Genomic DNA, 27,402 nt, shown 5'->3' with positions numbered 1-27,402 from the left:
CAGTTCACACTCTGTAGTGTAGTGCAGGGGTCTCCAACCTTGGCAACTTTAAGCTTGGAGGACTTCAACTCCCAGAAAAGCTGGCTGGGGAATTCTGGGAGTTGAAGTCCTCCAAGCTTAAAGTTGCCAAGGTTGGAGACCCTGGTGTAGTGCATCCCATCCACAGAGTTTGGTTGCGGCCTGTGGTGCTCCATAGCGCCCTCCTGAGGCAACCCCCTGGGACTGCTGCCTCTTCCTATTTAACAACCTATGCAGTCCTAAGATTATGATAGCAACAGGGACTTCTGGAATTGCCACTGCTGGGCAATGCAGTCGTGAGGCATCACACTTTACAACTATATTGCTTAGTGATGGCAACAAGAGAAAAGAAGACTACTGTCTATGATATTTATATGTTTCTCTATTAGAATTAATAACTACTTTCCTATTTTGGATTCTCTCCTAGTGGTTTTTATGGGTAGTTCAAAGTATCCAGATGAGAATGGATTTGATGCCTTTCTGAAAAAACACGGTGGGAGTGACAATGCATCAACAGACTGCGAACGAACTATCTTCCAGTTTGATGTACAGAGAAAGTATTTCAAGGAAGCTCTTGATAGGTAACTCAGCTGCGAATGTAGTGAAACGACACTACATTTCAGTTAAAGTATCTAATATTAACTATTTAAACTTAGTCCACTACGCTAATTTACTTTTACTTAAAGTTTTTACGCAAACTGCGGAAAAAAAGTAAATTAAAAAAGTATTTTAATGATGAGATGTTTTGAGAATACACGGATCTGGAAATAAATATAGAAGTTATTGCTTCAGAAGCTTACAAAAATTATCTTAATAGATAGATTTTTAAAATGAGTAAGCAGTTCTGTGTAGCAGGGATGGGCAACTTAAAAGAGAAAGGAGCTATAAATGTCAGGGCAGTGACACAAAAATATTTATGTTCATTAACTAAAAGTGCTTCGGGAGGGGGAGTTTTTTTATTAAATCAAGCAAATTTAAGGGTTACACTACATCTTTCGTGCACATTTAATTTCAAAATGATAAGATCTGTGCCACTGATCTTTAGCAGTGAGGTTGAGAGGCATCTTGAGAGAAAAAGGTTTTTGAGGCCATGACTTGACTGCCTATAAGATAGGAAGACAGTTGTTCTGAGAAGTGGAATCTTGTGGGTCATTCAATGTCAAATTCTATAGGGAAGATAATTAATTGTAAACATTAAAATGAGAATTTTAAATAGGACTTTCAATGCCTGGGGCTTTTGTTAGAGAAAAGCTGGGATGGTTACACAGTTAGGGCAATTCATACTGAAGGATAAAAAAAATTGAGATTTCTTAAGGTTTGCATAGAATTCAGAGAGGGAAAATTAACCATGTCAAAATAGGTCATATGACCATTTAAAAACACTTTCTTATTATTGATCTTAATTTTATATCAGATTCAAAATTTCTATTTACAATGATTTTCTGCTTCAGGTGGGCACAGTTTTTCATCCATCCTTTAATGATCCGGGATGCAATTGATCGGGAAGTTGAAGCTGTGGATAGCGGTAAGAATTCTCAGTTATCTTTCAATTTCATATATTATACTTTAAAACCTACCTTGCTTGGCCTGCAAATAGTAGTAGCATCCCTCCCATCGACACAGGGATGCTTTTACTAACCGAACAGCAGATAGTTTCAGGTTATAATGGCAATGGGAAGGAGAAATTCCATTGCTAAATAATGAGGTCGTTAAAGTGCAATATTACATGACTGCATAACTTAGTGACGGCAGTCCTGGTAGTCCCAGTTTTTACTCTTGTAATCGGGGGATCATGAGGGTCATTAAATCGGAAGTGGCAGATGTCTCAGGCAAGCAGAAGGGTAGGTGCCATTGGCAGGTATGGAGCGTGGGTGTGGGCAAGGAGTATTGAGAGCAGGTGCTCTGGAGCCTGTGTAAGTGCTGAAGAGGGGTAAGGTGGGGGGCTGTTGATAGACATTTCAAAGTGCAGGTGGGCAAAAAAGTGGCCGGAGCGATTTTCAGCTTCCTACTGGTTTCCCCATTCACTTTGCTTGTGGGAAACTGTCAGGGAACATCAGTCATATTCTTATATGCTGCTGTTGTAGGCTAGAATTCTTTTGAATCTGAAAACCTTGTTTTTTTTTAAAAAACAGAATATCAACTTGCAAGGCCCTCTGATGCAAACAGAAGAGAGATGTTATTCGGCAGTCTCGCCAAATCTGATCATCCTATGAAGAAGTTTTTCTGGGGTAAGTGTACCTGTTGTGACTGTCAGTATTGAGTTGATTTCAGATCTAAGAGCCTTTGCTATTGAATCCAGTAGCATCCACCAGTGAAATAGACCCATCCTTCTTCATTTGTTTTTAATTAAATTTGGAATCTGCAGAGGTCAGAGGGCAATTCAGAGCAGATTTGGGGTGCATGGGCAACCATGAACAAGAAGAAAGAAATATGTAATATATTAATATATACAGTACATTTATGGATAGCACAGAAGTTAATCTGTATGGTAATCAAATAATATTTTGTGTTCTGTTCTTAATTATGCCTTGAGTAGTGTAGCCAGGAACAGTTTACCATAGCTAATTTTACAATGCTGAGTTTATAAAACAAATGAATTAAATTTTTGCTGTTGCATATTGGAGAAGAAAAGCAAATATATATTTATAGCTTACTTTAGTGGAATCTATCATTTTTACTGATTTGATTGATTCATTCATTTCAATATGATATGATTTTGGCATTACCCAACTCCAAACTGACTCTGGGAAGCTTTAAGGATGTTGTAGTTAGTAAATTATTTTACAGAATTAAATAGGGATATCTGGAAAAGGGAAGAAGAAGGTGATGAAAAAATACACATAATATAACAGGTATGTTGGTTGCTAGAGCCCATTCAGTTGGGAGTGAGGTTAAGTTTATAACCTTCTCCAGAGCAATTATATTACTGGAGAAAAGCAACAAGGTGTGTTGACAAGGGAAATTTTTAGTATGCAAAGGATTAATCAACTAGATCTGGAGGTTCATTAGCATTACATTCATTAGCAAAGTAGGGATGCAGTAACTCAGTGGCTAAGACGTTGAGCTTGTCGATCGAAAGGTTGGCAGTTTTTTTTTTTTTAGTTCTTTTATCTTTATTTTGTTTTTTACAGCCCTGCAAGTAGAAAAATAGGGACCACCTTTGGTGGAAAGGTAACAGCGTTCCGTGTGCCTTTGGCATTTAGTCATGTCGGCCACGGAGACATCTTCGGACAGCGCAGGCTCTTTAGCTTTGAAATGGAGATGAGCACCGCCCCCTAGAGTTGTGAACAACTAGCACATATGTGCGAGGGGAACCTTTACCTTTACCTTTACATTAGCAAAGAAATCAGTGTAAGGAGTACAAAAATGAAATACAAAATACTGAATATTTAATACATAGGTGACATGGCATGCACAACAACGTCAACATAATGTGATACTATGAGGTAATAATGCACAAATTACTTTAAACCCTATATGCGGATACTAGTGAGACTTTCTTTTCTTCTCTCATATTAATACTCTTAGAATGCTGTCTTAGAAGTGCTTATACATATGCATTCTCCATAATTTGTTTCGTCTAGTTAAGATAAGGATTTAGAAAGGCATCAAGAAGGGCTACAGATGCAGAAGAAAGGAAAATAAAATATATTGGAAGAAAAAAAAGATAGGACTCTTCTTGTTATTTGCCATTTCTTTCTGGCAGATGGTGCAGAATGGTGTGATCTGGCTAAATGAGGCTCAGATAATACCTCAGACTAGACAAAATAAAAGTAATACTGTGATAGCAGAGTCATTATTCAGAACTTTTTGCTATGGCAGGCTTGCTTTTTGGGTGACAACATGTGAATCCAGTGCCACTTTCATTTGAAAATTAATCTGTAGAATCATTACAAGACCTGGCAACAGCCACTATGTTGAGTGGCATGAAACTTTGATTAAATAAATTCATAATGGACAAGTCCATTGAGGGCTATTTGCCTTTAACAGTTCAATACTGTTGGAGAAGACCATGCGTCTGGATATCTGTTACAGTGACATATGTCTGTCTAATATTTGTGAGCCCCAAAGAAGCTGTGATCTGGCTGGTCACAGTAAAAAAACAAAACATTAAATTAATATAATCTTTGGCTTGATCCAGCAGGATTTACACTCCCATGAGTTTAAATCCAAGTTGTTATGTATTATTTTGTGCCTGCAGAGGAAAAGAGTGTTCGTCCTTTTGATCAGTATAAAAATTTCAAGCAGAGATTTCATAACTGTAAACAGTTCTTCATTTTGAACTTCATTTACAGGTAATGCAGATACCCTGAAACATGAGCCAAAAGAAAATGGGATTGATACCTATACCAGGCTGAGGGAATTCTGGCAGCGATATTATTCAGCAAACTATATGACTTTAGTTGTGCAGTCAAAAGGTAAGAGCTCTTCATTCAAAATTACAGAACATTCCCTTTGCTACTAAGTGTGACTCACTGGATAATTACAGATTAGATCTGGTATCCCCACAGGAGGAGGTAGTTTTAAAAATCCTATATATGTTTTTTGCTTCAGTTATCTGGAGCAGTTCCACAGGAAATTCCAAGGAAATTCAGCCTGTGGGCTTTATAATATTGGCATTGGCTGCTTGAACAACAGGTTCTCACCTTTCTAGTCTTTTCCTAATGATGTGCTGCTTGTTTTCCCTAAGTTATGTGCCACCACTTTTTTTCCCTTCCTCAATAGAAATCTTGGATACTCTGGAAAAATGGGTGACTGAAATCTTCTCAGAGATTCCAAATAAGTAAGATACATTTTCCTATTGTGTGTAATAAGCAGGATATTAAATCGGGTGCAAAATTCTCCAATTTATCTGATATTAGAGATTTGACTTACTCAGTTCTGGTCTTTAGTTTCTCATCCTTTCCTCTGCACTTGCTGCCAGCTGCTGGTTTATATTCATTTTCTTTTGCTAACTGCCTAAAGTTAATAGTAAGGAGAAAAAAAAGAATTCGATTTAATGAGAGTTTTCAGATTTCCACATATAACTCAAATGAGTTGGAGAGGACACTTTGTACAATATATAGGCAAATTCTGTTCACATATTTATCAATTTATTTAGAAAAAAATATATTATTGCCTGTTTCATAGTGGTTCTGGGTAACTCACAGAAATAAAATCCCAAATAGAAACCCCAGTAACCCCTCCCTCCAAGTGTCAGCAACCAAACCAACCAGTTTAAGGGCTCCATATCATCCTGGGGTCCCCAAAAACATATCTTTAAATCCTTTTGAAAGAGTGCCAAGGTGGGGGCCAGTCTTATTTCCCCAAGGATGATGTTCCATAGGGAGGGAGCCACAACGGAGAAGGTGGACCTCCTTAAGAGAGGGAACCCATTACTCTGCCTGCCTGCTCTGGAGGATCAGGCAAATGTAGCTGGAAGAATATGGTCCTTCGAATAACCTGCCCCCAAGTATGTATGCAAGGCTTTAAAAGTGAGACCAACACCTTGAATTTGATCCAGAAGCAGACCTGCTATCAATGCCACTCCCACAATATATTGTAAAGATTAGATCCTGTTTTTTACTCAAGGATAAAGATTGGATGGGCATGTTGGCCAAGCATGCATACATTTCTTGTTGCAATAAATATCTGAGGGAGATGGGCGGTTAGCAAATAAGAAATATAAGATAGATAGATAGATAGATAGATAGATAGATAGATAGATAGATAGATAGATAGATGTAGATAAGTGTTGCTCTGCATAGAGAATTTGGTTTTTACCTGTTTGTATGCTATCTAGACCCTCTTGTCTTTTCCACATGTACAAGCTAAATTCCAAGTGCAAAACAGAATGGGAATAAAGAAATTGCATGCTATTTTTATAAATAGGAAAAGGATTCTGAATCCAGAAGCCCTTACTCATAGCTATAGGCTGTGTGTGTGTGAATTGCCATAGTTAGAAATATTTTCTGCTGAACAAGTGACAACATTGATAATTTTTTACGACTAAGGATTTGATCCCTGGCATTGAATAATCCCTTAACAACTGGTGTTGAAAAATATGTAGGGCCTGATTTCATAGAGTGATTTGATTTGTAATGGTCCTTGCTGGATTAGGAAGTTGTGTGTAAATATAAATATATGTGTTCTTTCTTTTCAAGTGATGTATCCAGACCAACATTTGGCCATCTGACAGACCCTTTTGACACTCCAGATTTTCCTAAACTTTACAGAGGTGAGTGATGTAGCTGGATAACTCCTGCAATTTATTTTTATTTTTTATTTTACTTCAAATTTATATACCGCCCTTCTCCCTGGGGACTCAGGGCGGTGTACAGCCAGATAAAAACACATAATACAAACATTAAGAACAGATTAAAAAGAAATATCTCAATTTGGCCCAAAATTTAAAAGACATACGAATTTAAAATCATTTAAAAGGATTTGTTAGGCCAGCCCGGCTTGTTGGAAAAGGAAAGTTTTAAGGGCACGGCGGAAGGCACGGAGGTCTTGGATTCTCCTTATCTCTGGGGGCAGCTGATTCCAGAGGGTGGGTGCCATCTATCTACCAATGCTATCTACCATGTATCCACATTGGTTTTAAAATTTCTAGCTTTAAAATGCATGATGGTTTTTTGTTTCGCATATGGAAATGTTGAGGAAATCTGGAATTATCCTGACTTTATTTATTTATAAGGAAAGTTTCTTTATTTTTAGTGGTTCCAATCCGAAAAACTCACTCTTTAAACATCACTTGGGCTCTTCCTCCACAAGAACAGTATTACAGGTAACTTTAAATTCTTGTTCCCTCCTGCCCCGCCCCTTCCCTCCCCACTTCCATGGATATACAGTGAAATTGGATTAGGTAAATTTATTAAAAGTCTAATAAGCAGTATTCACGCTGATCATTTAATTTTGATAATTGCATTAAATAAATTTAAATGATAGCAAGTACAGGTAATCCTTGACATACAACCACAATTGAGCCCCAAGCCTATGTTATTAAGTGGGAAATTTGTTAAGTGAGTTTTGCCCCATTTCACAACTTTCCTTGTCACATTTGTTAACTGAATGACTGCAGTTGTTAAATTAGTCACGCCGTTGTTCAGTGAATCTGGTTTCCCCATTGACTGTATTGGTCAGAATACAGTAAAAGGGTATCACATGACCCTGAGATACTGCAACTGTCATAAATGTGAATCAGTTATCAAGCATCTGAATAATAAATTACGTGACTATGGGAATACTACAATGGTCATAAGTGTGAAAAATGGTCTTAAGTCACTTTTTTCAGTGCCATTGTTACTTCAAATGGTCACTAAATGAACTGTTGTAAATTGAGGACTACCTGTATGTTGTTCTACTTATGGCAACCCAGGAAGGTGATCTTTGTAAAGTATTATTCCCCCAATTCCCATCATTTTGGCATTGCCTGTTTTACAGACATTTTTTTTATAATGATTAGAAACTGGAATTTTCAAATTACAGTTAATGTTTTTTTACTTTGTAGGGTGAAGCCACTTCACTACATTTCTTGGCTTGTTGGACATGAAGGCAAAGGAAGCATTCTTTCATATCTTAGGAAAAAGTATGTATACAAATGAAAATTGCTGGTATTTCCCATGATAAATAATGAAAACAAGGAATCCACATTTACTAAGTTGAAAAAGTATATACCGTATATTGTTACTTATTTCTGTAGTATATTCATTGTTGAGCATCCTGCCCCTTTACTCAGTGACCAAGCTAAAGACAGTCATAAACTGTTCTGTCCCCGTCTCATATGCACACACACCAACAGACGTTCAAGAGTTAAAACCAGCCGACAAAATCCTTTTCCTTATGATAACGGAACTTGGCAGCAACCTAGTGGCTGCCTGCCAAGAGTTTATTACTACAAAGGAAAGAGATAACTTCTCTCCGCTTCTGGTACATCAAAGTAAAAAGCTCAATAATTACAGAGTCAATCAAGTCCAAAGATAATCCAGCAAAGTCTATAGCAAAAGTCCGGCAATGCAGAATGGCGTGGAAGCTTTCAGCTTTGTTCGTCACAAGGTTTGACTGGCCACCACGTTCCCTTTTATACCCTGTGGGGTGTGGTCCAGTGACTCAGCCTAATCTCGGGCACGCCTTTTCTTCTGTTGCGCGCGCTTATCTCTGCGACGCTGGCGTGGATCCAGCCAAGACTCATTACTCTCATCACTGTCCACCTGTGGCTGCGTGGACGTGCTTGGCCCCAGCCCTATCTCTTGCCCTTCAGCGGACACCAAAGGCATTGCCAGAGAGGAGGGTCCTGGAGAGGGAGGCCTTGCCAACTCCTCTCCTTCACTCTCGGAGTCCTCTCCTGCCGATGACACAGGCTCAGGTAACGGAGCCACAACATAAACTATGCTGAGGTTGAAGAAGACCCTTGCTTGAAAGCCTTAAGCAGAACACTTTAGAAGGGTCATGTGAAGTAGTGCCACTTCATTTCAGGAATCACCTGGATTCTGTTTCCTGGCATGATGCTTTCTCAGCACAGGAAAAAAAACATGAGGCATTCCACTTTAACTCCTCCAACAAGAAAGTGTTGAAATAGCTCCACCAAGCTTTAACAAAACATCACTAGAAAGCAACAAAACAAACCAATTTGGCTTCTGATGCAGTGCCAAGAGATCAGATGCTGTTCTGTAGAATTAAATAAAGGAAGGCCTCTCCATCCCATCTTCAAGGCTTCCCTTAGGCTTGTCTTTACTTGTCAAGCAAGCAAAGAATTGCAGACAGTAAAACTGGTATTAGCCTAAATGGCAACACCCAGATAAGGGATCTAAAGGCATTTGGGAACATCTAGAATATTGAGTGTTGGGAATGCTCATGTGAAAAAGCTCTACAGTAGGATTGGGAGAACTTTTCATTCACAAAATAACAGTAACCAACCAACCCTTTTTCAAAAGACAAACTAGTGATATTAAAAAAACATTGTGCCTGAGAAAATGAAATCAAAATAAACACAGAGTTGAGTCCCCAATTGTAGATAATATAGTTGCCCCTTAAATCAGGGGGAAAAAATTGAAAAGCACATGACACAAAAAAACCTCTGAACTAAGCACAATACACTAGCCCAAATTATACTACCGTTGCTTAAACCTGGGGTGGAAAACTGCCAACTTTACGACCGATGGACTTTAACTCCCAGAATTCCTGAGCTAGCCATACTGGCTCAGGAATTCTGTGAGTTGAAGTCCACCAGTCATAAAGATGCCATAGTTGCCTGCCCCGGCTTAAACCAAGCCAGATAGGCAAATAGGATCAAAATAGCTAAACACAGCAGACTAAAACAGAAATAACCACAGGCAATACCACTTCCTTACATATATTATCTTTTTCAAGGCTGAGCCTCTGAGGGAAGTTCATTTGTTAAATATTTTTAGATTTTCCTCCAGCAGTGTACATAATCAGAGTTACAAATAATTGGTGCTATGTTGGAAACATATATTAAAATTGTTAATACTTTGTGCTTCTTAATTTTTGTAAGAGTATGGTAAATGTTTTTTCCAGATTCTGGGCACTTGCATTGTATGGAGGAAATGGTGAGACCGGGTTTGAGCAAAATTCAACCTACTCTGTCTTCAGTATTTGTGTGACCCTGACTGATGAAGGTTACAAGCATTTCTATGAGGTAAATTTGAATTGCAGTTTAGAATGCTTATTCTTTTAGCTTATTACAGATGTCCTCGACTTGAAAATTTTGAACCTTTCCTTCTTCAGGTTGCTCACGTTGTATTCCAGTACTTGAAAATGTTGCAGCAAGCAGGACCTGAGCAAAGGTAATGAAATCTCTGTTTGATTTTAGTCAAGAAAAGTTAGTGTTATTGGTGTTTTTCCTTCCTTTTTCTGTATTTTGCATATTTGAGCTGACATAATACATAGCTGTTAAAACTATATGGAGAAACTGGAAGTTCAGAGGGGTGAAAATACTTCTTTCCAAAGGTACTATTCTTTTCTCCAACCCACTGTTCAGTTCACTCACTGGCTGTGTTGGTTAAAGATGAATATAATTCAAAAACCTGAACAGCAGAAGATTAGAAAAAAATGACTGAATACAGTAATTATGGTACTTACAAACGCTCTTTGTAAATAACTTTTTCTTAAATACACCATTCTTGAGAATAAAAATATTAACAAACAATTACTTTACACAGATAAGGTATCTGTTACCTGTCTAAAATCAATTGAAAGTAGTCTCATAATAGATGCATAGTAAAAGTGTATTTTCTAAATTTGGAAGGGGGAAGGCATTCACATTTTGACCTAGGAGGCTCTAAGGCAGGAATGTCAAACTCATGTTGTCACGGCGGTGTCATGTGACGTATCAGGACTTTTTCCCCCTTTGCTAAACTGGGCATGGGCATGTGCATGGGCAGCGTGTGACATATCCGGTCCCGTGGCCCGGGAGTTTGACAGCCTTGCTCTAAGGGGATGAGGCATATTTGGGTCCTTGAATTGGTCAGAACAGAGTCAGACATGTTCTACCCTTATTGATAAATGACAAAAGCTGCCCTTTTTGCCATGGCAGCTGAGTATTTGAGTGTTCATGCTTTTACTCTGAAACCTTTATTTCTGGAAATATATATTCTTAACAAAAATATATTGAAGATACACTGCTTTCATCCACAGAATATGGGAAGAGATCCAGAAGATTGAAGCTAATGAATTCCATTACCAAGAACAGGTATTGAGATGATCAGATTTATGTCATGCAAAATATTAACACTCTTCTTTTGATTATTTGGTTGTGGTATTGACTCCTGTCTCATTACATATTTTTAATTCTTTAAATTTCCCTTTTTGGTTTTCAACTCAAATTAATACTTAACCTTCCATTACCCCTAAACATACAATCTTTCATTCAGATGTTTGTTATCATCTCTAAGAATTGTTGGGGTTTTTTAAAAAAATATTTCTATGCTTCCACAAATTTTGGGTTCTCCTTCTATTGATGCTGTCTGACATATACCAGGTAAATATAGAAATGACATAACTGATCAGAATGTTAGTGATTTAAATTATATTTTGTTGATATGTCTTAAGAATTTGGAGTTTATCTCCCTTCTTCATTCAAAGCAACTGTGAAAGTCAGTGTCCAAACTGTAGGGAAAATGATGGTCTACATTAATCTGCAAGTTAGCTTACATGGAAAAAAATATTCAAAGGATCATATCATGAAGCAAAATGATTTGTTTTTCAGACTGATCCAGTTGAATATGTAGAAAGTCTTTGTGAAAATATGCAGCTCTTTCCAAAGGAGGATATTTTGACAGGAGACCAACTTCTCTTTGAATATAATCCAGAGGTAGGCGAAAAATTTAAAGCTCTTGGTTAATATATAAGATAACTCTGACCTTGGACGATAGGAAAATACTTTTACCATGAGTTCTGTTTTAGAAGGTAAACATTATTACTTCAGGATTTACCATTCGTTTCAAAGTGAAGTCAAATAAAGATCTGGAAGTTTTATTTGAATCTCTTTTTTTTCACAGATAATTGCTAAAGCACTTAACCAACTGATTCCCAGTCAAGCCAATCTTATTTTATTATCTGCCTCCCATGAAGGCCAGTGTCATCTAAAGGAGAAATGGTTTGGGACACAATACAGTGTTGAAGGTACAAGAATAGTGTATCGGTCTAAATTTCAGGAATTAAAATTCAGAGTATAAAAAACTTTGATTCGGTTTGATTTCATATAAACTGTGATGTAGTTGAAGATTTTTTTTATTTATGGATTTCTGGCTTTTTCCTCTAGTTTATTTTGTTGTCTTCCTCTTGTCTTTGATTGTAGCAATACAAACTAGAGGCAGCTCAAAAAGAAAAATTACTGGAAACTAGCCCAACAAGCCTTACACTAATTACTTTCTTCATCCATAAGTGATTTTAACATTGAAAATTATACTTAAACCATGGTTTAATGCAACAGGCAAACAGAATGCCTTCACCTAATTCCTATCTCACACTGAGTTCATAATAAGGCTGTTGATAATTGGAATTTTTCTAACCTTTTGTTGATGAGACAATCATTCATACAAAATATTTATTGGATTAAGCAAAATTTTATAGACAGTGTTAAATTATGAGCTTGCAATCAGAATGGGTATGTTAATTCATCGCAGTAATCCTCAGAGAAGATACTCTATGGCTCATCATGATTCAACTATTAAAACAAGTTCCTATTAACAAATTGTAAACAGGGTAGAAATAGATTGGATAAAAATTTATACAGTATATGGTTAGATTGGACCCATTTAATCAAAATGACTTAAGTTAGCTGTAACTGTTTAATTCCTGATCCATGCGGTGGAATTTCTGTCGTAGTTAATTAAAGAATTGTTCAGGTTTATGAGCTGTGTATAAATTCGGCTCGATGCATGTTTCGGTGTCCTCCATTATCTGTGAAAATTTGATATGTGTTATGAGAGAAGAATCAGAACAGTGTATCTTACCTATGCATATCACTACAACTAGGTTTATCATTTTTCTCAGGTGTGGTTTTACCAAACTATTTGTAATATTAATATTTACAGATGTTGATCAACACTGGAGTGATACATGGGCCAGTGACTTCGAATTAAATCCTGATTTACACCTGCCAGAAGAAAATAGATACATTGGTGAGTGACTTATGAATTCCTCCTAAATAGTCTAAAATATAGTTGTTCTATGTATGCTATTATTGTTTTGCCATTTTAAAAGAAAGATGTCTGTAAGTAACAGAACAGATTTATTCTGTTAGATTTCTGCCATGTTGGACCCATAAGAATTAGGGAAAATTAAGGGAATCTAACGTTTGTTGTTACAGAAACGTTCGTGCCATTTGTTTGCTTAATTATAAACAGGTTTAAGCATTTTATGATAGATAATACTTGTTTGTTGATGTGAAATAATGACTCCATCTTTCATCATTTTAGCAACTGATTTTGCTTTGAAGGATCCTGATTGCCCTCAGACAGAATATCCAATCAATATAATGAGTTCCCAGCAAGGTTGTTTGTGGTACAAGAAGGATGACAAATTCAAAATCCCTAAAGGTAACTATTTTGTGGTGTCTTTGAATAAAACTCCTAATGAACCTCCACCTACGACTTAGACAGCACTTATTCCTTTTAATTTCTCATGTGGCAATTTTATTCCAGATAAATCTCTGGGCAATGTTGTCTAGCATTAAACCCATATCAATGTTTCACTGTGCATATGTGTCATTTCTGTTGAGTTGCACTATCAACTTGGCATTGAGTGGGTTTTAGAATTTAAATGTATCAAAGGGCATTTAAAAATAATACTACAAATATATTTCCTAACATAAAATGGGTTTTCTATTTTTAAAAAAATCCTCACTTTTTAGCCTTTAAGTTTCATCCATGGAACCACTTATAATTGAGGATCATCTGATGGAAATTTTACCTCAAGCAATACATTGATATATAATATATTGCTTAAGACAAAACCAGTGGTTTCTATTCCATTTCTGTTTTACAGCTTAGCTGTTTTCAGTTTCTAAAATGAAGATAACACAATCTGAGCTATCATTTCAACATTGTCTTCTGGTTTGAGATAATTTCTTGACTCTAATAACTTTACCCTTTATGTTGGTAGTAGAATGTCAAGCTCAGTATTTGATCACTGATTTGTGGACCACTGTACAGATAGTCCTCGATTTAGAACCACAACTGAGCCCCAAATTTCCATTGCTAAGCAAGGCAGTTGTTAAATGAGTTTTGCTCCATTTTGCAGCCTTTTTTTGCCACAGTTGCTAAGCGAATCATGCAATTATTAAGTGAATCGTGTGGTTGAGGGAGTAATTTGGCTTCCCCCTATTGACTTTGCTTGTCAGAAGCCAGCTGGGAAGGTTACAGGACCCTGGGACAGTACAGTTGTCACAAATAGATGCCAGTTGCCAAGCATCCAAATTTGTGACCATAAGGATGCTCCAATGGTTGTGAAAACCAGTCACAAGTCGCTTGTTTTAGTGCCATTGTAACTTTGAACGGTCACTAAAAAAATGGTTGTAAGTGGAGGACTACCTGTACACGTCCTTCTATTTGCTAGACGTGCTAGAACTGTTTCCCTCCTCAGCATTAAAACAAAAAACAAAACACTCTAGGACCGTGATGGTGAACCTATGGCACGGGGGCCACAGATGGCACCAGTAGCCATATTGGTGTTGCCCTAGCTCAGCTCCAGCACGCATGTGCACGCTGGCCAACTGATTTTCAGGCCTTCCGGTCCCAGCGGAAGTCGGGAAACTGGCTGTTTCCGGCCTCTGGAAGGCCTCCGGAGGGATGGGGAAGGCTGTTTTTGCCCTCCCCGGGCACCTAGAAAGCCTCTGGAGCCTGGGGAGGGGGGAAAATGGGCCTACTGGGCCCACTGTACCATCTCGTGCCAAAAGCAGGGGGAAGTGTGGGGGGGGGTCATGTGCACATGCGCGGGAGGGCAGGGTGCATTGAATTATGGATGTGGGCACATGCACCCACGACCCCCCCCGCTCCCCCCCGCTTTTGGCAGACGACGGCAAAAAGGTTAGCCATCACTGCTCTAGGATCTTTCTAAATGTCCACTTAGGATTTTTAATACAGCTTTGTTAGAGTTCCCTACCTCTTTATTCTCTCCTGGAAAGGCTTTCATTCTGTAAGAACCAGTGGCCAGAAAGCCCTCACATTAGGGAGGCCAGGGTGTTAAATGGTCTGATTTATGTGCAACAATTTTCCATGGTGAACGATATGGCTGTGAGCATGAACATATAGCCTGTAGGACTGGAAAGACTGCTTCTTTAGAAAGGACAGTGAATCTAATCAACATACCGTATTTTTTGGAGTATAAGACGCACCTTTTTTCCCCCTAAAAGGGGGTGAAAATTTAGGTGCGTCTTATACACCGAATGTAGCCCCACCCCCACCCACTGGCCCCCACCCTTTGGCCTCTGCCTCGCAGCAGTTACCTCCTTGCAGGCAAACAGCAAGAAAAAACAGCTCCTCTCAGCTTCAGCACAACCTAATTAGCACAAGTTGATTTTGATCCATCTCCCGACTCTCAGCTGATTTGCTCTCAGCTGTTTTGGGCAGGGCTCTGCTGCTTGCTGCATGGAGGTAAATTGCTGGAGATTTTTTTTTTCCTTGTGCTAATCAAACAATGCTGAAAACGAAAATGATTTGATTCCTTCATTGTTTTATACTGGAAAACCTAACTGAATGGGATGAAATCACTCATGTTGTATTTTCTGCTACCATTCAATGATAAGATAGAGTGAACTACCATATTTTTCGGAGTATAAGACGCACCTTTTTCCCCCCTAAAAAGGGGTGAAAATTTAGGTGTGTCTTATACACCGAATGTAGCCCCGCCAACCCACTGGCCCCCACCCTTTGGCCTCTGCCTCGCAGCAGTTACCTCCTTGCAAGCAAACAGCAAGAAAAAACAGCTCCTTTCAGCTTCAGCACAACCTAATTAGCACAAGTTGATTAGATTGGCCTCCCGACTCTCAGCTGATTTGCTCTCAGCTGATTTGCACAGGGCTCTGCTGCTTGCTCCAAATAGGTAAATTGCTGGAGCAGATTTTTTTTTTCCTTGAGCTAATCAAGCTATGCTGAAAACGAAAATGAAAGTAAAGCAGGCTGTTTCTCTTTGCTGCAACAAGGCAAAATTGCTCAGAGGCAGAGGGAGATTTCTTTTTCTTCTTTTCCTCACCAAAAAAGGTAGGTGCGTCTTATACTCTGGTGCGTCTTATACTCCGAAAAATATGGTAGATGTCAAGCTGCTCTTTTTATAAAGGAATCATAATCTAAGGTCTAGAAGAGATACATAGTCTTGATTAAAATTCTGCATTGTTTGCCACTGCTCATTATAACTTTTTTTCACAGCTTATATCCGTTTCCATCTGATCTCATCACTGATCCAGCAATCTGCTGAGAAGTAAGATTTATAGGTTTTGGTCTAATTCTTGATTTGTTTTATTGTTTTGCTGTAAAAATATTTTAAACGAGCTTTAAATTAGGGAGTGAGTGTTCTGAATTACAGAGCCTCTTGCTGCTGTTTGTAACTCAAAGTACTCTTTGAAAATAGGTGATACAGTATTGCAAGCTGTAAGATAGGTTTAACTTAGTTTTACAAACTAAAGAACTCTAACTCTAAACAACTCATCCTACTTTGATCCTCCTTCTCAACCCCAATATATTAAGTGCAGCTCCTAGTTCCTTAAAAATCTTGGAAACCCTGGTTTAAGAAATAGATTTGGAGTGTGTGCTTATCTTTCTAATACTAGTAACTTCCTGGGGGATAGCAACTACTGATAATTGATAGTAGGAGCTCTCATGCCGTTACGCATTTTTATAGCTAAATGCAATATGTAGTAAAACAGCAATTGATGCAACATTGCCGTTAGTTATAACTTATTAAATTAGGAGACTTTTAATTAAAAGGACCATGACATAAAATATTAACCTCTTTGCATTCAAAATAACAGAATTTATTATATTGAAAGCAACTTCAAATCACAAAAAGCAAGTCTTTTAGTGATTTTTATACTTCAAATGATCCAAATCCAAGTATGACAGGAGTGTTCTATCCACAATGTAACATTTCAAATGATGCATAAAACAAATGTTGACCGTACTGGTTGATGTATTCTATAATTCTGCTTCTGTAAATTTGTTGATTTTTGTCATAAAACTTTTGCTGTTTTTGAAGGGATGTGTAATTCCAAAAGGTTTCACAAAGAAACATTCTCAAATTCTCTCCTTTGTCTCCCGTTGTCTCAACTTATGTGCTCAGCGTGGTGCTCTTTGATACTTTCGTGAACATCCTTGCACACAACCTTGCTGAACCTGCATATGAAGCTGATGTTGCTCAGTTGGAATATAAGCTGGTAGCCGGAGAACATGGATTGATCATTCGTGTGAAAGGCTTCAATCATAAGCTACCTGTAAGTATTGATCTATTTGAGCCTTGAATTCTTTCTAAAAAAAGTCCTTTTTAAGAAGGGTCATAATGAATTAGTTTATTGTTGTTGTTCTTGTAGTTGCTGTTTCAGCTCATCATTGACCATTTAGCTGATTTCAGTTTTACACCAGAAGTTTTTGAGATGATAACTGAGCAACTGAAGAAGACTTACTTCAACATCCTTATCAAGCCAGAAACGCTGGCCAAGTAAGTGTCTGGAGTATATGACCCAGGATGATTTCAGTCATTGCGCTATGCAAGAAGGTGGTTTCTTTGATTTTGGTTCATTGTCTAATCCATTTTTAAAGGAGTCTAGTCACTGGAATTTCTAATTCATGGCTTCTGGCTTAGCAGAAACTGCTGAAATTGGGCAGCAAAAATAACATTTATCATTGAAAACACATCCCTGATTTCACCCCGCTAGAAACTCAAAAAGGCCCAGAAATGTTGGCCATATCCATTCCAGTGAAATATTTTGATACATTGGGTATATACACATTGGGTATATATCAGTGGTGAAATCTAAAATTTGTTACTACTGGTTCTGTGGGTGTGGCTTGGTGGGGGGGTAATGTGACAGTGGGCGTGGCAATTTTTTTTTTTAACTTTTAAAATCATTTTTTTCTACAACCTCTTCGGCGAAGAGGTTGTAAAAAAATGCTTTCAAAAGGCTCTGACGATCCCAGCTGAGTTGCCTGATCATCAGAGGGTTTTTTAAAAACCCTCTGCCGATCAGTCAACTCAGCTGGGATCGTCAGAGGCATTTAAAAGAAAAAAACCTTTTTTTCTTTTAAATGGCTCTGACGATCCCAGCTGAGTTGCCTTGATTGGCAGAGGGTTTTTTTAAAAAAGAAAAAAGCTTCTGATGATCGCGCGGCTCAGCTGGGCATGGGGCGGGCAGGGATTTTTGCTACCGGTTCTCCGAACCACCCACCTCCATCGCTACCGGATCGGGCGATCCGGTCTGAACCGGGAGCATTTCACCCCTGGTATATATACATTGATAATAAGAACAAGGTAGGGATGAAATATTGCATGTTCATAAGACTAGAGGATTGATACTTGTAATACTTATGAGAATAATTGGGAGGTGATCTCCATATCGATTACTGCAATAAGCCACTTGAGTGTTCAATTTACTTTGAGTGACAGCTACATTGGTCTAGAAAATACCAGATAAGAAAATACACTGTCTTGTGCCATATTTATTAAATTTTTCACTATATAAAAATTGTACCTAGAACTAAAGGACCGAATTGCCGTTCAAGAAACAAGAACCATGACTGGGTCTTGTTTGGTATTTTATGAGCAGATTGTCTTTTATGAGCAGTTTTCTTTGAAGTTTTCCTATATTTCTTCTTGCCCTTCATTTATAGAAACAGATTTGATCTCCCACCCCTTTATGCCTACATGTTGGAGAATGATTTCCTTCCCTTAATCATTCCTATCCCCAAATTGTTTAAAAATCCACATATTTAGTTACAGTATAGTCAGTTGTGTGGGGAGGGAGGTGTCTGTAAAAATCAAATGCATATTAAATTCAAATATATGTAATGTACAGAATGTTTATGTAAAAAGTATGTAAATTATAAAAAAGTACACACGTCCCAATTATGGTTTTGTACTTGGAATGATGTTGTCTCCAAATAATAAAAAGGAAAGGGATAGGGGTGAACCAAGTTTGGGTACATTCAAATGCATTTATTTTTGGATCCAAATGTAGCTTATAGGCAATGCTGTTAAAGCCAACATACTTTCAGTAAACATGTAATGATGAGTATTTCTCCTGTGGCACAGAGATATACGTCTCTTAATCCTGGAACATTGTCGGTGGTCTATGACAGACAAATATGAGGCTCTTATGAAGGGGCTCTCAGTAGATTCTCTGCTGTTGTTTGTGAAGGCTTTCAAATCTCAGCTCTTTGCAGAGGGCCTTGTCCAGGGAAACTTCACAAGCTCCGTGAGTATTTCAACAGCTTAACTTGCATGTATAAACTATCTTGTCATCTGTGATTTTCTTTGCTTAACCTTTGACTGACACTATATGAGAAAACTATCTGGCAGTTCTGACTTTCGTGCCAGTTTTCTCTCGTTTGCTGCTTTAGTACAAACCTTGTCAAACAGAACCGTTAACAAACTATTTTCAATATAAATCAAATAAGTAAATATTAATTCATAATATGATGAAGCACTTTTCTGTGCAAGTAATGAAAAATAGTGGAGCATAACACATCTAGTCCTACGCACGAATATTAGGTGTTTTTTGACTGTTTTACAACTGTATCATATTCCAAAGGCATTTATGTAAGTTTTTCCTAACCACGGATAGAATTGCAATACTGCATTCTAACCACTGTGCCACCACACGGCTCCTATGTAGATAATATAATAATGCCCACTGTTACTCTTGTTTTATTTCTAGTCACAATGTTAACATCTCTCTTTTCTTCCAGGAATCAAAAGAATTTTTGAATTATGTTATCGAGTAAGTATATTTATCTTTATATTGAGAATTATAAGTTTATAACAGCTGCCAACATTTCAGTATAAGTGTTATAAACTGGGGCTATTATTCAATTTAAATTAATTGAATTAAGGAATATTTGAATTATAGTCAATTGATTATCTATGCATTCTAATTTGCACATACATATAAAAGAGTAATTTCTGAAGCCGTAATTATACTTTAAATGAAGCACTGTGTTTAAGAAGCATTATTCTCAAAATGGCCTTATCCAACTTCGGGGGTTCCTAGACTGTACAAATCTTTAACAATTTTAGTTCAACACTTTTCTCTAACATAGATTTGCTTTTCTTTAAAAGAAGTGAAAGGCGTGTTGTAAAGCAAGCTTATCTTGCAACATTTTGAAAAAGGTGACCAATTCAATTATTTAACTAATTACCGTATATATTTCCCTCCTTTGCAGTTTTCATTGCTAGAATGTTTTTTTATTCTTGTTAAGCTGAGTTAATAAATAAGACAAAGAGCAAGTGGCAACATTTTAATGTTCAAACTCTTTCTAGGAAATTGAACTTCCTGCCTCTAGTGCATCCATGTCCAGTTCAGTTCCGTGTGATGGATTTACCATGTGCCCATCTATTGTGCAAAGTGAAGACACTTAATAAAGGGGATGCCAATTCAGAAGTGACAGTCTACTATCAGGTACTATGATGTAAAAAATGGGCGCATTAACTGTTTTGTGATTCATTTGTTGTTTAGTGTGTTTCATGCATAACTTGAATTTCATAGTATAAAGACTATTACCTATATGGCTGTCTATAAATAGATGGATATTTTCTTTTCAGATGAATGTAATTTTTATGGGAGGAGTTGGGTTTGTGTTGTTTTTCTCTCTTTCTGCATTGAGATCCTTCTCCCCCTTCCAATTTTCCCTACATTTTAGCCGAGTTCCTCTGGTGTGTTTGTTTATTCAGACAATGTTGGCTTACAGCAATAAATTTTCCTGTCTTGCTTGTAACTGAAATAATCTATCCTGGACATCTTTAAATTTATTTTCAACCAGTCATTTCCAATCATAAAAGAAGAGAAAAGTAGAGAAAAGTAGCCATAGAGAAAACTAGGCTGATTTTTTTTTTTAAAAAAAAATTGATTTATATGCCGCCCTTCTCCGGAGACTCAGGGCAAAGCTTTTCCCTGCAAAGCTCTTTTTTCCTGATATGTTCATAAATGAGATTTTCTCACCATCATCTGATGTGATATACAGAGCAGAAAATACTATGGTCTTTTGTTCAGTGGCTTGATGATCCCACATGCACACACATAAACACACCTTTTTTCATATAAAAGTTATGTATTTCTTACAAAGAAAGACATCAGTAATTCAATAGCCATTTCAAAAACTTAACAGTTGGAAGAAATAATCACACAGTGAGATATCTGAAGTTTGGTATGGTACATATATTATTTCATAATTGCTAGAATATTTAGGGAAGTTGTGGTTTCAATCATACTAAACCTTTAACACACATTTTCAGTATTGCTAGTTTTGGAATGTTTCAAGCAGTCTTCAATTTACAATGCAACTAAAAGCTTTCAGTTTTTTCCTTAATACTTCCTTTCAGCTGTGTTGGACAATTGTGCCCATCCCAACTTTACTACTTCCACACTACATGCTCTTTAATTAGGTTCAAATGACTGCTGGAACGCCATAGTATTTTATTAATGATTTGTTGAATACTGCATCATTCAGTGCCTTTTGAAAGGTTATTGTAGTTGCAGAACAAAATTTGACTTTCTTCATTATTGCCTTTTTGTTTCTTTTTCAGTCAGGAGCCAGGAATTTAAGAGAATATTCCCTCATGGAATTGCTTGTGGTAAGCTTGGATTACTTTGTAAAAACAGAATTACATAAATCTTGATGGTCAGCTCATATTAGTATCTGGTGTACAATGTACACCGTAGAAGATCATAGTTAGGAGTTTATGGTGAAACTGTAATAAGGCTAATGATAAAAAAAAATCTGGGAAGACATATAGCGAAAGGATGATTAATACAAATAGTACATGAGGTTCAGAAATAACCCTGTCTGTGTTTTTGAATCCTCCATCTCCCACATAATCTGTTTAATGCACAGTATAATATCCTGTGTTTTGACTACACACACAGTAAAGCGCATGTATATAATTGTTCCCTATAGCAAAGCAAAATTTTGTAACTGACTCACTATATGCATAGTCCAACTATTAACTGAGATTCTGAAACTATCATAGTAATATTAATGCATAGTTGAGATACTCAACAGTGGAAAGACAACTTAGAAACCAAAAAAGCAATCATCAGGTATTGGGTTTTTTTTTTTTTTGCAACAGTGCAATTTGTAGGATGAAGTTAAGTCAGCTTTTTACAGGGGGAATAACTAATTCTTAAAAGTTTTGGATTACCTTTCTTTCTTGTATCTGGGACATGCACAGACTTCTCTGCCCACAATATTCTATGTAGATTTAGCTTTTATTTATATCTCAATAACCCTGTTAAAAGTGACATTTATTTAATTAAAGCATGTTTTAAATTGCTTCCTTATTAAAAAATGTCTTAGAGATATACCAGGTATATTGAATTGAAATACTATTGAATTTCAGATGTATATGGAAGAGCCTTGTTTTGACTTTCTTCGAACCAAGCAAACCTTAGGGTAAGGTTCTATTTACTGCCGTATTGGAAGAGAGAAAATCTGTATACTGAATTAATGTAAATACTAGTTTTCTTCTATTCCAGAAGGTTCCACTAAGCCCTCAAGAGATGCAACCCCCATCCCCCGAAAGTATATATCATTTTTAATCATGAGTCTGCTCCCTGTAATCTTTTAACTGAAAACATCTTTGATCAATACTTGAGCATTAATCTAGCAAAATTATAAAAAATATTTGGAGTTTTGTTCGTTAGCAAAAATTGCTCCATCAAAAAAACACACCCTTCTCCATTAATTGTTAATAACAGCTTGCAGTTCCTACCATAAAATAATGTTCAGTTGACAGATGTTCAGCTAGTTCCAAGAGCTATTCTTAGCATATATCATACCAGTATTTAAATGGAAGTAGCTGAATTGTCAGCTTGCTTGCAGTTTAAGAGCAAATTTGTGCAATTTCTCTCTCCTTTCATTTTTAGATATCATGTCTATGCAACTTGTAGGAATACATCTGGGATCCTTGGATTCTCCGTTACTGTAGCCACACAGGCAACCAAATACAAGTGAGTAGGATATTTGAATTTCACTTTTTCTTTTAGCCCTGTAAACTCAAAAGGTTTTTCAGATTAGATATTTTATGAAAAATATTCTCAGAGTAAGAGGCATTCTTTAACTTTTTTTCTTGGATGTGTGCAATCTCGCCTGAATTGTGAGATGGGCAGCAGATAAATTTGCTTGTGCATATACATCTCACAGTCCAGGCGACTACACACACACACATTTTCACCACTATCACTTGCTATATATGAGGATATTAAACAGATTTAACCCTTGAAAAAGCAAAGTTAATGACTGGGCACCACAAAACAGCACAATTTAACCTAATGTAATTTTTGGGTGTTTAGGTGGTATAGATTACTGTAAAGTGTCATGAGAACAGAACCAATGAGCTAAGCTTAAATTTTAAAAAATGCTTTGAAATATTGCAATAAGATGTTAGCAGAAGACATCAGCGGGGTACAAAATACACTCCTGTTGTTCCCATTTGGCTTTCACTTGATTTGCACTTCATGCAGTTGCAGTCAGTTTCACCTTGCTGTTTCTCAATACTTAATAGTAGAAAATTCAAGAACATAACATGGAATTGAACTAAATGCATAATATTAGACAGAATACATACTTGTGATTTATTTCTCAGTTCAGAAGTAGTGGATAAGAAGATAGAAGAATTTTTTTTGTGCTTTGAAGAAAAACTCAAAAATATGACTGAAGAATCCTTCAAGACGCAGGTAATGGCTATTATCTCCTCTTTATTACTTTTCTAGAAATCTTTTTCAATAAATGCTTGATCAACAGGTTTGGTTGTCCACCAAAACAGTAAAATAGTTTTTTTCTGGTGCTTGTTCAAAGTTTATGAAGTCCAGAATAGCATAAGGGCAGTACTGAAGTTATACTATCACTTAATTATGCAGAAGAATTTTATCTGATTAATTCAATAGGACTATTACCATCTATTTATAGATTTAAAAATAGAATCTGAACTCAAGTTGTACTTAAACTGTAATTACAAAAGGATTAGAGAACCAAAACTATCAGAAATCAGTTTCCCAACTTTGATACCTATTTTTAATGAGGATTAACATGAGATGTAGTAGAAACGGAAGATCTAGATAGTATAAATTGGTCTCATTGGATCACATATGCTTAATTGATAAAAGCTCAGAGCATTAACACACTAACTTTCAAAATACTAGACGAATCGGTAATAGGGATGCTTTACTACTATTTTGAAAAAAATGATGTCTTCTCTACACTAGGTCACAGCTCTCATTAAATTAAAAGAATGTGAAGATTCTCATCTTGGTGAAGAAGTGGATAGGAACTGGACAGAAGTAGTGACTCAGCAATATCTATTTGATAGACTGGTTCGGGAGGTAATTTTTAAAAATATTCCCATGTGGATTAGATTTAAAAATATTTGTATGCTCTTTCCATGTTCTAACAGTAACATAAGGAGGCAGTTAAGGAGCCATTTGGTCTAATGGTTAGGGCACCAGGCTAGAAACTGGGAGACCACGAGTTCAAATCTTGCCTTAACCATGAAAGCTGGCTGGGCGACTCTGGGCCAGTCACTCTTTTTCTTTACCTCACAGAGTTGTTGTGAGGAAAATAGGAGAAGGAAAATGTGTTGGATACGTTCGCTGCCTTGAGTTATTTATAAAAATAATAAAGGCAGAATACAAATAAATAAGTTCAATTAAGTCAGGATTGAACTCATTTACAATCACAATTGGGAACAGAACTTACATTGTTAAGTGACGCAGTTAAATGAGTTGCATCTAATGTCACTACCTTTTTTGCCATGGTCTTTAAGCAAATCATGCAGTTAAGCAAATCCAGCTTTCCCATTGACTTTTGCTTATTGAAAGCTGGTTGGGAAGGTTGCAGATAATGATCACGTGGCCCTGGGATGTAACCATTGCAAATGCATTTCAGTTGCCAAGCACCCAGATTTTGATCATATGACCATAAGGATGCAGCAACACTGTGAGCACCAGTTTTAAGTCACTTTTTTCAGCACCGTTGTAACTTTGGACAGTAACTAAATGAACGGTTGTAAGTCAAAGACTACCTATATTGATGGTTTAAGTATAGGTCAATTTCTACATTATTTAAACATATGCTAATTTAAAAAACTATTCTGTTTTAGATTGACGCGTTAAAATCTCTCTCGCAGTCAGAATTAGTTGACTGGTTTCAAATGCACAGACACAAAGAAAGGAAAGTGCTCAGCGTACATGTGAGTATTTATGACAAATGTGTAAGTAGTTTATATTAAATAGGGTTAATATCAAGTCTTAAGATATAATGGCTGCTTTGAGATAGATAGGTGTAAAAGGCAGCCAACATATCTAATTATTACTACTCTTATATCTTGCCCATATATATAGGTAAAATATAAAATAATAATAGTAATAGAAATAATATAAAATATGTTATTGTATTTAGAATGAATATAAAATTATTTGTGTGCGCAGCATATCCTGGCTTTGAACATGGGGCTAGAAAATTGGGTCTTCTGAAACATGATTTTAATGTAGCTCTAGTTAATCAAATTCAAAATAAAACTATAATTTTTAAATTTAAGCATTAATCTGTTGCTTACTCATGCGTAAAGTAATATGTTTTAGCCCTTTCTGCAGTAATAGAAACTATTGCACCTATTGTAGAATTTATCTCCTATTTTGTGTTTTGAAATTACAGGTGGTTGGATTTGGTGTACATGAAGGGGATGCAGAAGTTCCATCACTTTCAAATATGCACAGCCCTTCAAGCAATGAAATACCTCAACTAACCTTCTTGGACCCTTCTTCTTTGACTGACATCACTTGCATTAAGAACATCAAAGTGTATACATCAGCTCTCAATGTTCTCCCATACCATAAGATATTAAAATAACTCATCTTGGGCTGCCATAATGTGTAGTACAAGTTAAATACTCTGGAGGTATGCTTTCCTTCTAAGACTCTAATTTACCAGGCTTTATGGAAAATAGTTGACTACTCACAAACTAATGTACATATTTCAAGCGTGTCTTTTAACCAGCAAAGCATACATAAGAAAGAGCATTTTTTTGGTGAAAATATATATTACAATGGATGTATAGAAAGATAGACTTGTTCATAAAAGTAAATGGGTCCCCCATTGGCAATTATTATTCTGGGTTCTTTTTGCCTGGAATGCTGCTGCTTCTTCCATAACAGCTGTGGGTAAAAAAAGACTAAAGACTCTCTCAGAAGTAAAATATTACCTGCTATCCAGAAAATGCTATTAGATTACTTAAAACTGAATGTGCCTATATTGCAACAATTTAGAGAAAAAATATTTCTGGCTTCAAACGAAAAAAAATATTAAGAATATACCTAGGAATCATCTTCATCAGATAGTTCAAGATGAGTGCTCTTAAAATAACGTGTGCAATAAATTATTGAAATCTTAATTTCTTGTTTTTTTGTGAGATTGTTAAGGTAAAAACATTTGAGGACTATGTTAAATTAGTTCTTTTGAAGGTGAGTTTACTTCTTAAAAAAGAAAGAAGAGAGATTGGGATTAGGGTTTTTGTAATCCTACAAAAGCAAAACCGGGCAAATAGTTGGATGTACCATTGAACCTCAAATTCATTCATTAAATGCATATTTTAAGGCAGAAACCACTTATCTACATTGGTTGCATGGAATATGGCATATAAGTGGTACTACTAGTACTCATATGATTTTAAGTTTCAAGAACTTAAAAAGTGGAAATGGGACGAACACGAGCTGTTCCTCCTGTACTGCAGTCTTAGTCCTTTGCTTTTGGAACAAGGGGGGAAGAGGGAGAAAAAATGGTAAATTGGGACATATTTATCGATTCTACAGATCCAATTATACAGTGGTAATAGAATAATATTAAATATTCTGGGATGTTACATATAAATTATGTACTAGTATATAACTTTCCCAGTTAAACTCAAATGTTAGACAATTTCCCTCTTGACAGGCTTGTGGCCCATGCTCTTAATCCACAGGAGAAGCGAAGCAATGTGGTTCTCCAACTGTTTAAATAATGCAACTCCAGCTATCACTGGCACTAGGCTTGGGTACGCATGAAATTTGGAAGCTGGAATTCAGTAACATCTAGAAGGCCAAATTACAAACTGGAATTTTTCTGTGTTTTTTTAAGTAAGTAAAACTGATCACCTATGCCTGGTTCTAATCAAAATAACGCAAAGATTAAGGCAGCCTTAATACAGAGTGTGAAAATTGTCCATCAATTGTTTTTATCTGAATTCTCTAGAAAACACACATAACAGGAAAGAGCTTTTCACTATTTAATCAGAAGGCTCCTAAAATAGAATGGGTATTTTAATTGAAGGATATTTTTTTTATTTTTAAACTTTTAGCTAAACTGTGTTATCATGGGGCCGAGGAAAAGAAGAACAAACCAATAAAGTCAGACCATGGAGCTTAAAGCTATTACCAGCATCTGAATAAAATAGCGGAGACCTCAGTGTGATCACTTGTTGGTGTCTGGACACAAGTCCTTAAGATAAAACAGATGTGCAGTAAATAGTAGCAACAGGTCACTTAAATCTTCATTCTGTGTTATTCAGGATATAAATCAGTATATGATATGGGCAACTGAATTTTCCAAATTAATATCTGCTGAATAGGATTGACTTGTCCTGAACATCTTTATAGCAACGTGTTTTAGACTGCAAATGATTTCCTCTAAAATAAAACAATGCATA

The 27,402-nt window shown here is 36.6% G+C and overlaps 1 protein-coding gene across 1 annotated transcript in view; it reads left to right on the top strand.

Moving 5' to 3' along the window:
• Window positions 1–26,112, top strand: part of NRDC (nardilysin convertase) — a 30,507-nt gene extending 4,395 nt beyond the window's left edge. The window contains exons 4-31 of the mRNA XM_034415073.2: window positions 446–599; window positions 1,470–1,543; window positions 2,151–2,246; window positions 4,314–4,436; window positions 4,744–4,801; window positions 6,162–6,235; window positions 6,718–6,787; window positions 7,511–7,588; window positions 9,538–9,658; window positions 9,748–9,806; window positions 10,657–10,711; window positions 11,228–11,332; window positions 11,520–11,643; window positions 12,558–12,644; window positions 12,942–13,061; window positions 15,888–15,939; window positions 16,798–16,948; window positions 17,045–17,172; window positions 18,763–18,925; window positions 19,419–19,450; window positions 19,990–20,128; window positions 21,253–21,300; window positions 22,066–22,118; window positions 22,592–22,675; window positions 23,311–23,401; window positions 23,930–24,046; window positions 24,823–24,912; window positions 25,377–26,112. Coding sequence (XP_034270964.1) covers window positions 446–599; window positions 1,470–1,543; window positions 2,151–2,246; window positions 4,314–4,436; window positions 4,744–4,801; window positions 6,162–6,235; window positions 6,718–6,787; window positions 7,511–7,588; window positions 9,538–9,658; window positions 9,748–9,806; window positions 10,657–10,711; window positions 11,228–11,332; window positions 11,520–11,643; window positions 12,558–12,644; window positions 12,942–13,061; window positions 15,888–15,939; window positions 16,798–16,948; window positions 17,045–17,172; window positions 18,763–18,925; window positions 19,419–19,450; window positions 19,990–20,128; window positions 21,253–21,300; window positions 22,066–22,118; window positions 22,592–22,675; window positions 23,311–23,401; window positions 23,930–24,046; window positions 24,823–24,912; window positions 25,377–25,571 — 2,741 coding nt within the window. The 3' untranslated portion in view covers window positions 25,572–26,112. The remainder of the gene's footprint in view (window positions 1–445; window positions 600–1,469; window positions 1,544–2,150; window positions 2,247–4,313; window positions 4,437–4,743; window positions 4,802–6,161; window positions 6,236–6,717; window positions 6,788–7,510; window positions 7,589–9,537; window positions 9,659–9,747; window positions 9,807–10,656; window positions 10,712–11,227; window positions 11,333–11,519; window positions 11,644–12,557; window positions 12,645–12,941; window positions 13,062–15,887; window positions 15,940–16,797; window positions 16,949–17,044; window positions 17,173–18,762; window positions 18,926–19,418; window positions 19,451–19,989; window positions 20,129–21,252; window positions 21,301–22,065; window positions 22,119–22,591; window positions 22,676–23,310; window positions 23,402–23,929; window positions 24,047–24,822; window positions 24,913–25,376) is intronic.
• Window positions 26,113–27,402: the final 1,290 nt, after the last annotated feature.

The sequence above is a fragment of the Pantherophis guttatus genome, chromosome 3 (assembly GCF_059756535.1).
Source record: "Pantherophis guttatus breed Tessera chromosome 3, ASM5975653v1, whole genome shotgun sequence".
NCBI lineage: Eukaryota > Metazoa > Chordata > Lepidosauria > Squamata > Colubridae > Pantherophis > Pantherophis guttatus.
The sequence above is the reverse complement of the archived record's forward strand: the minus strand, read 5'-3'. Positions and strand labels throughout refer to the sequence as shown.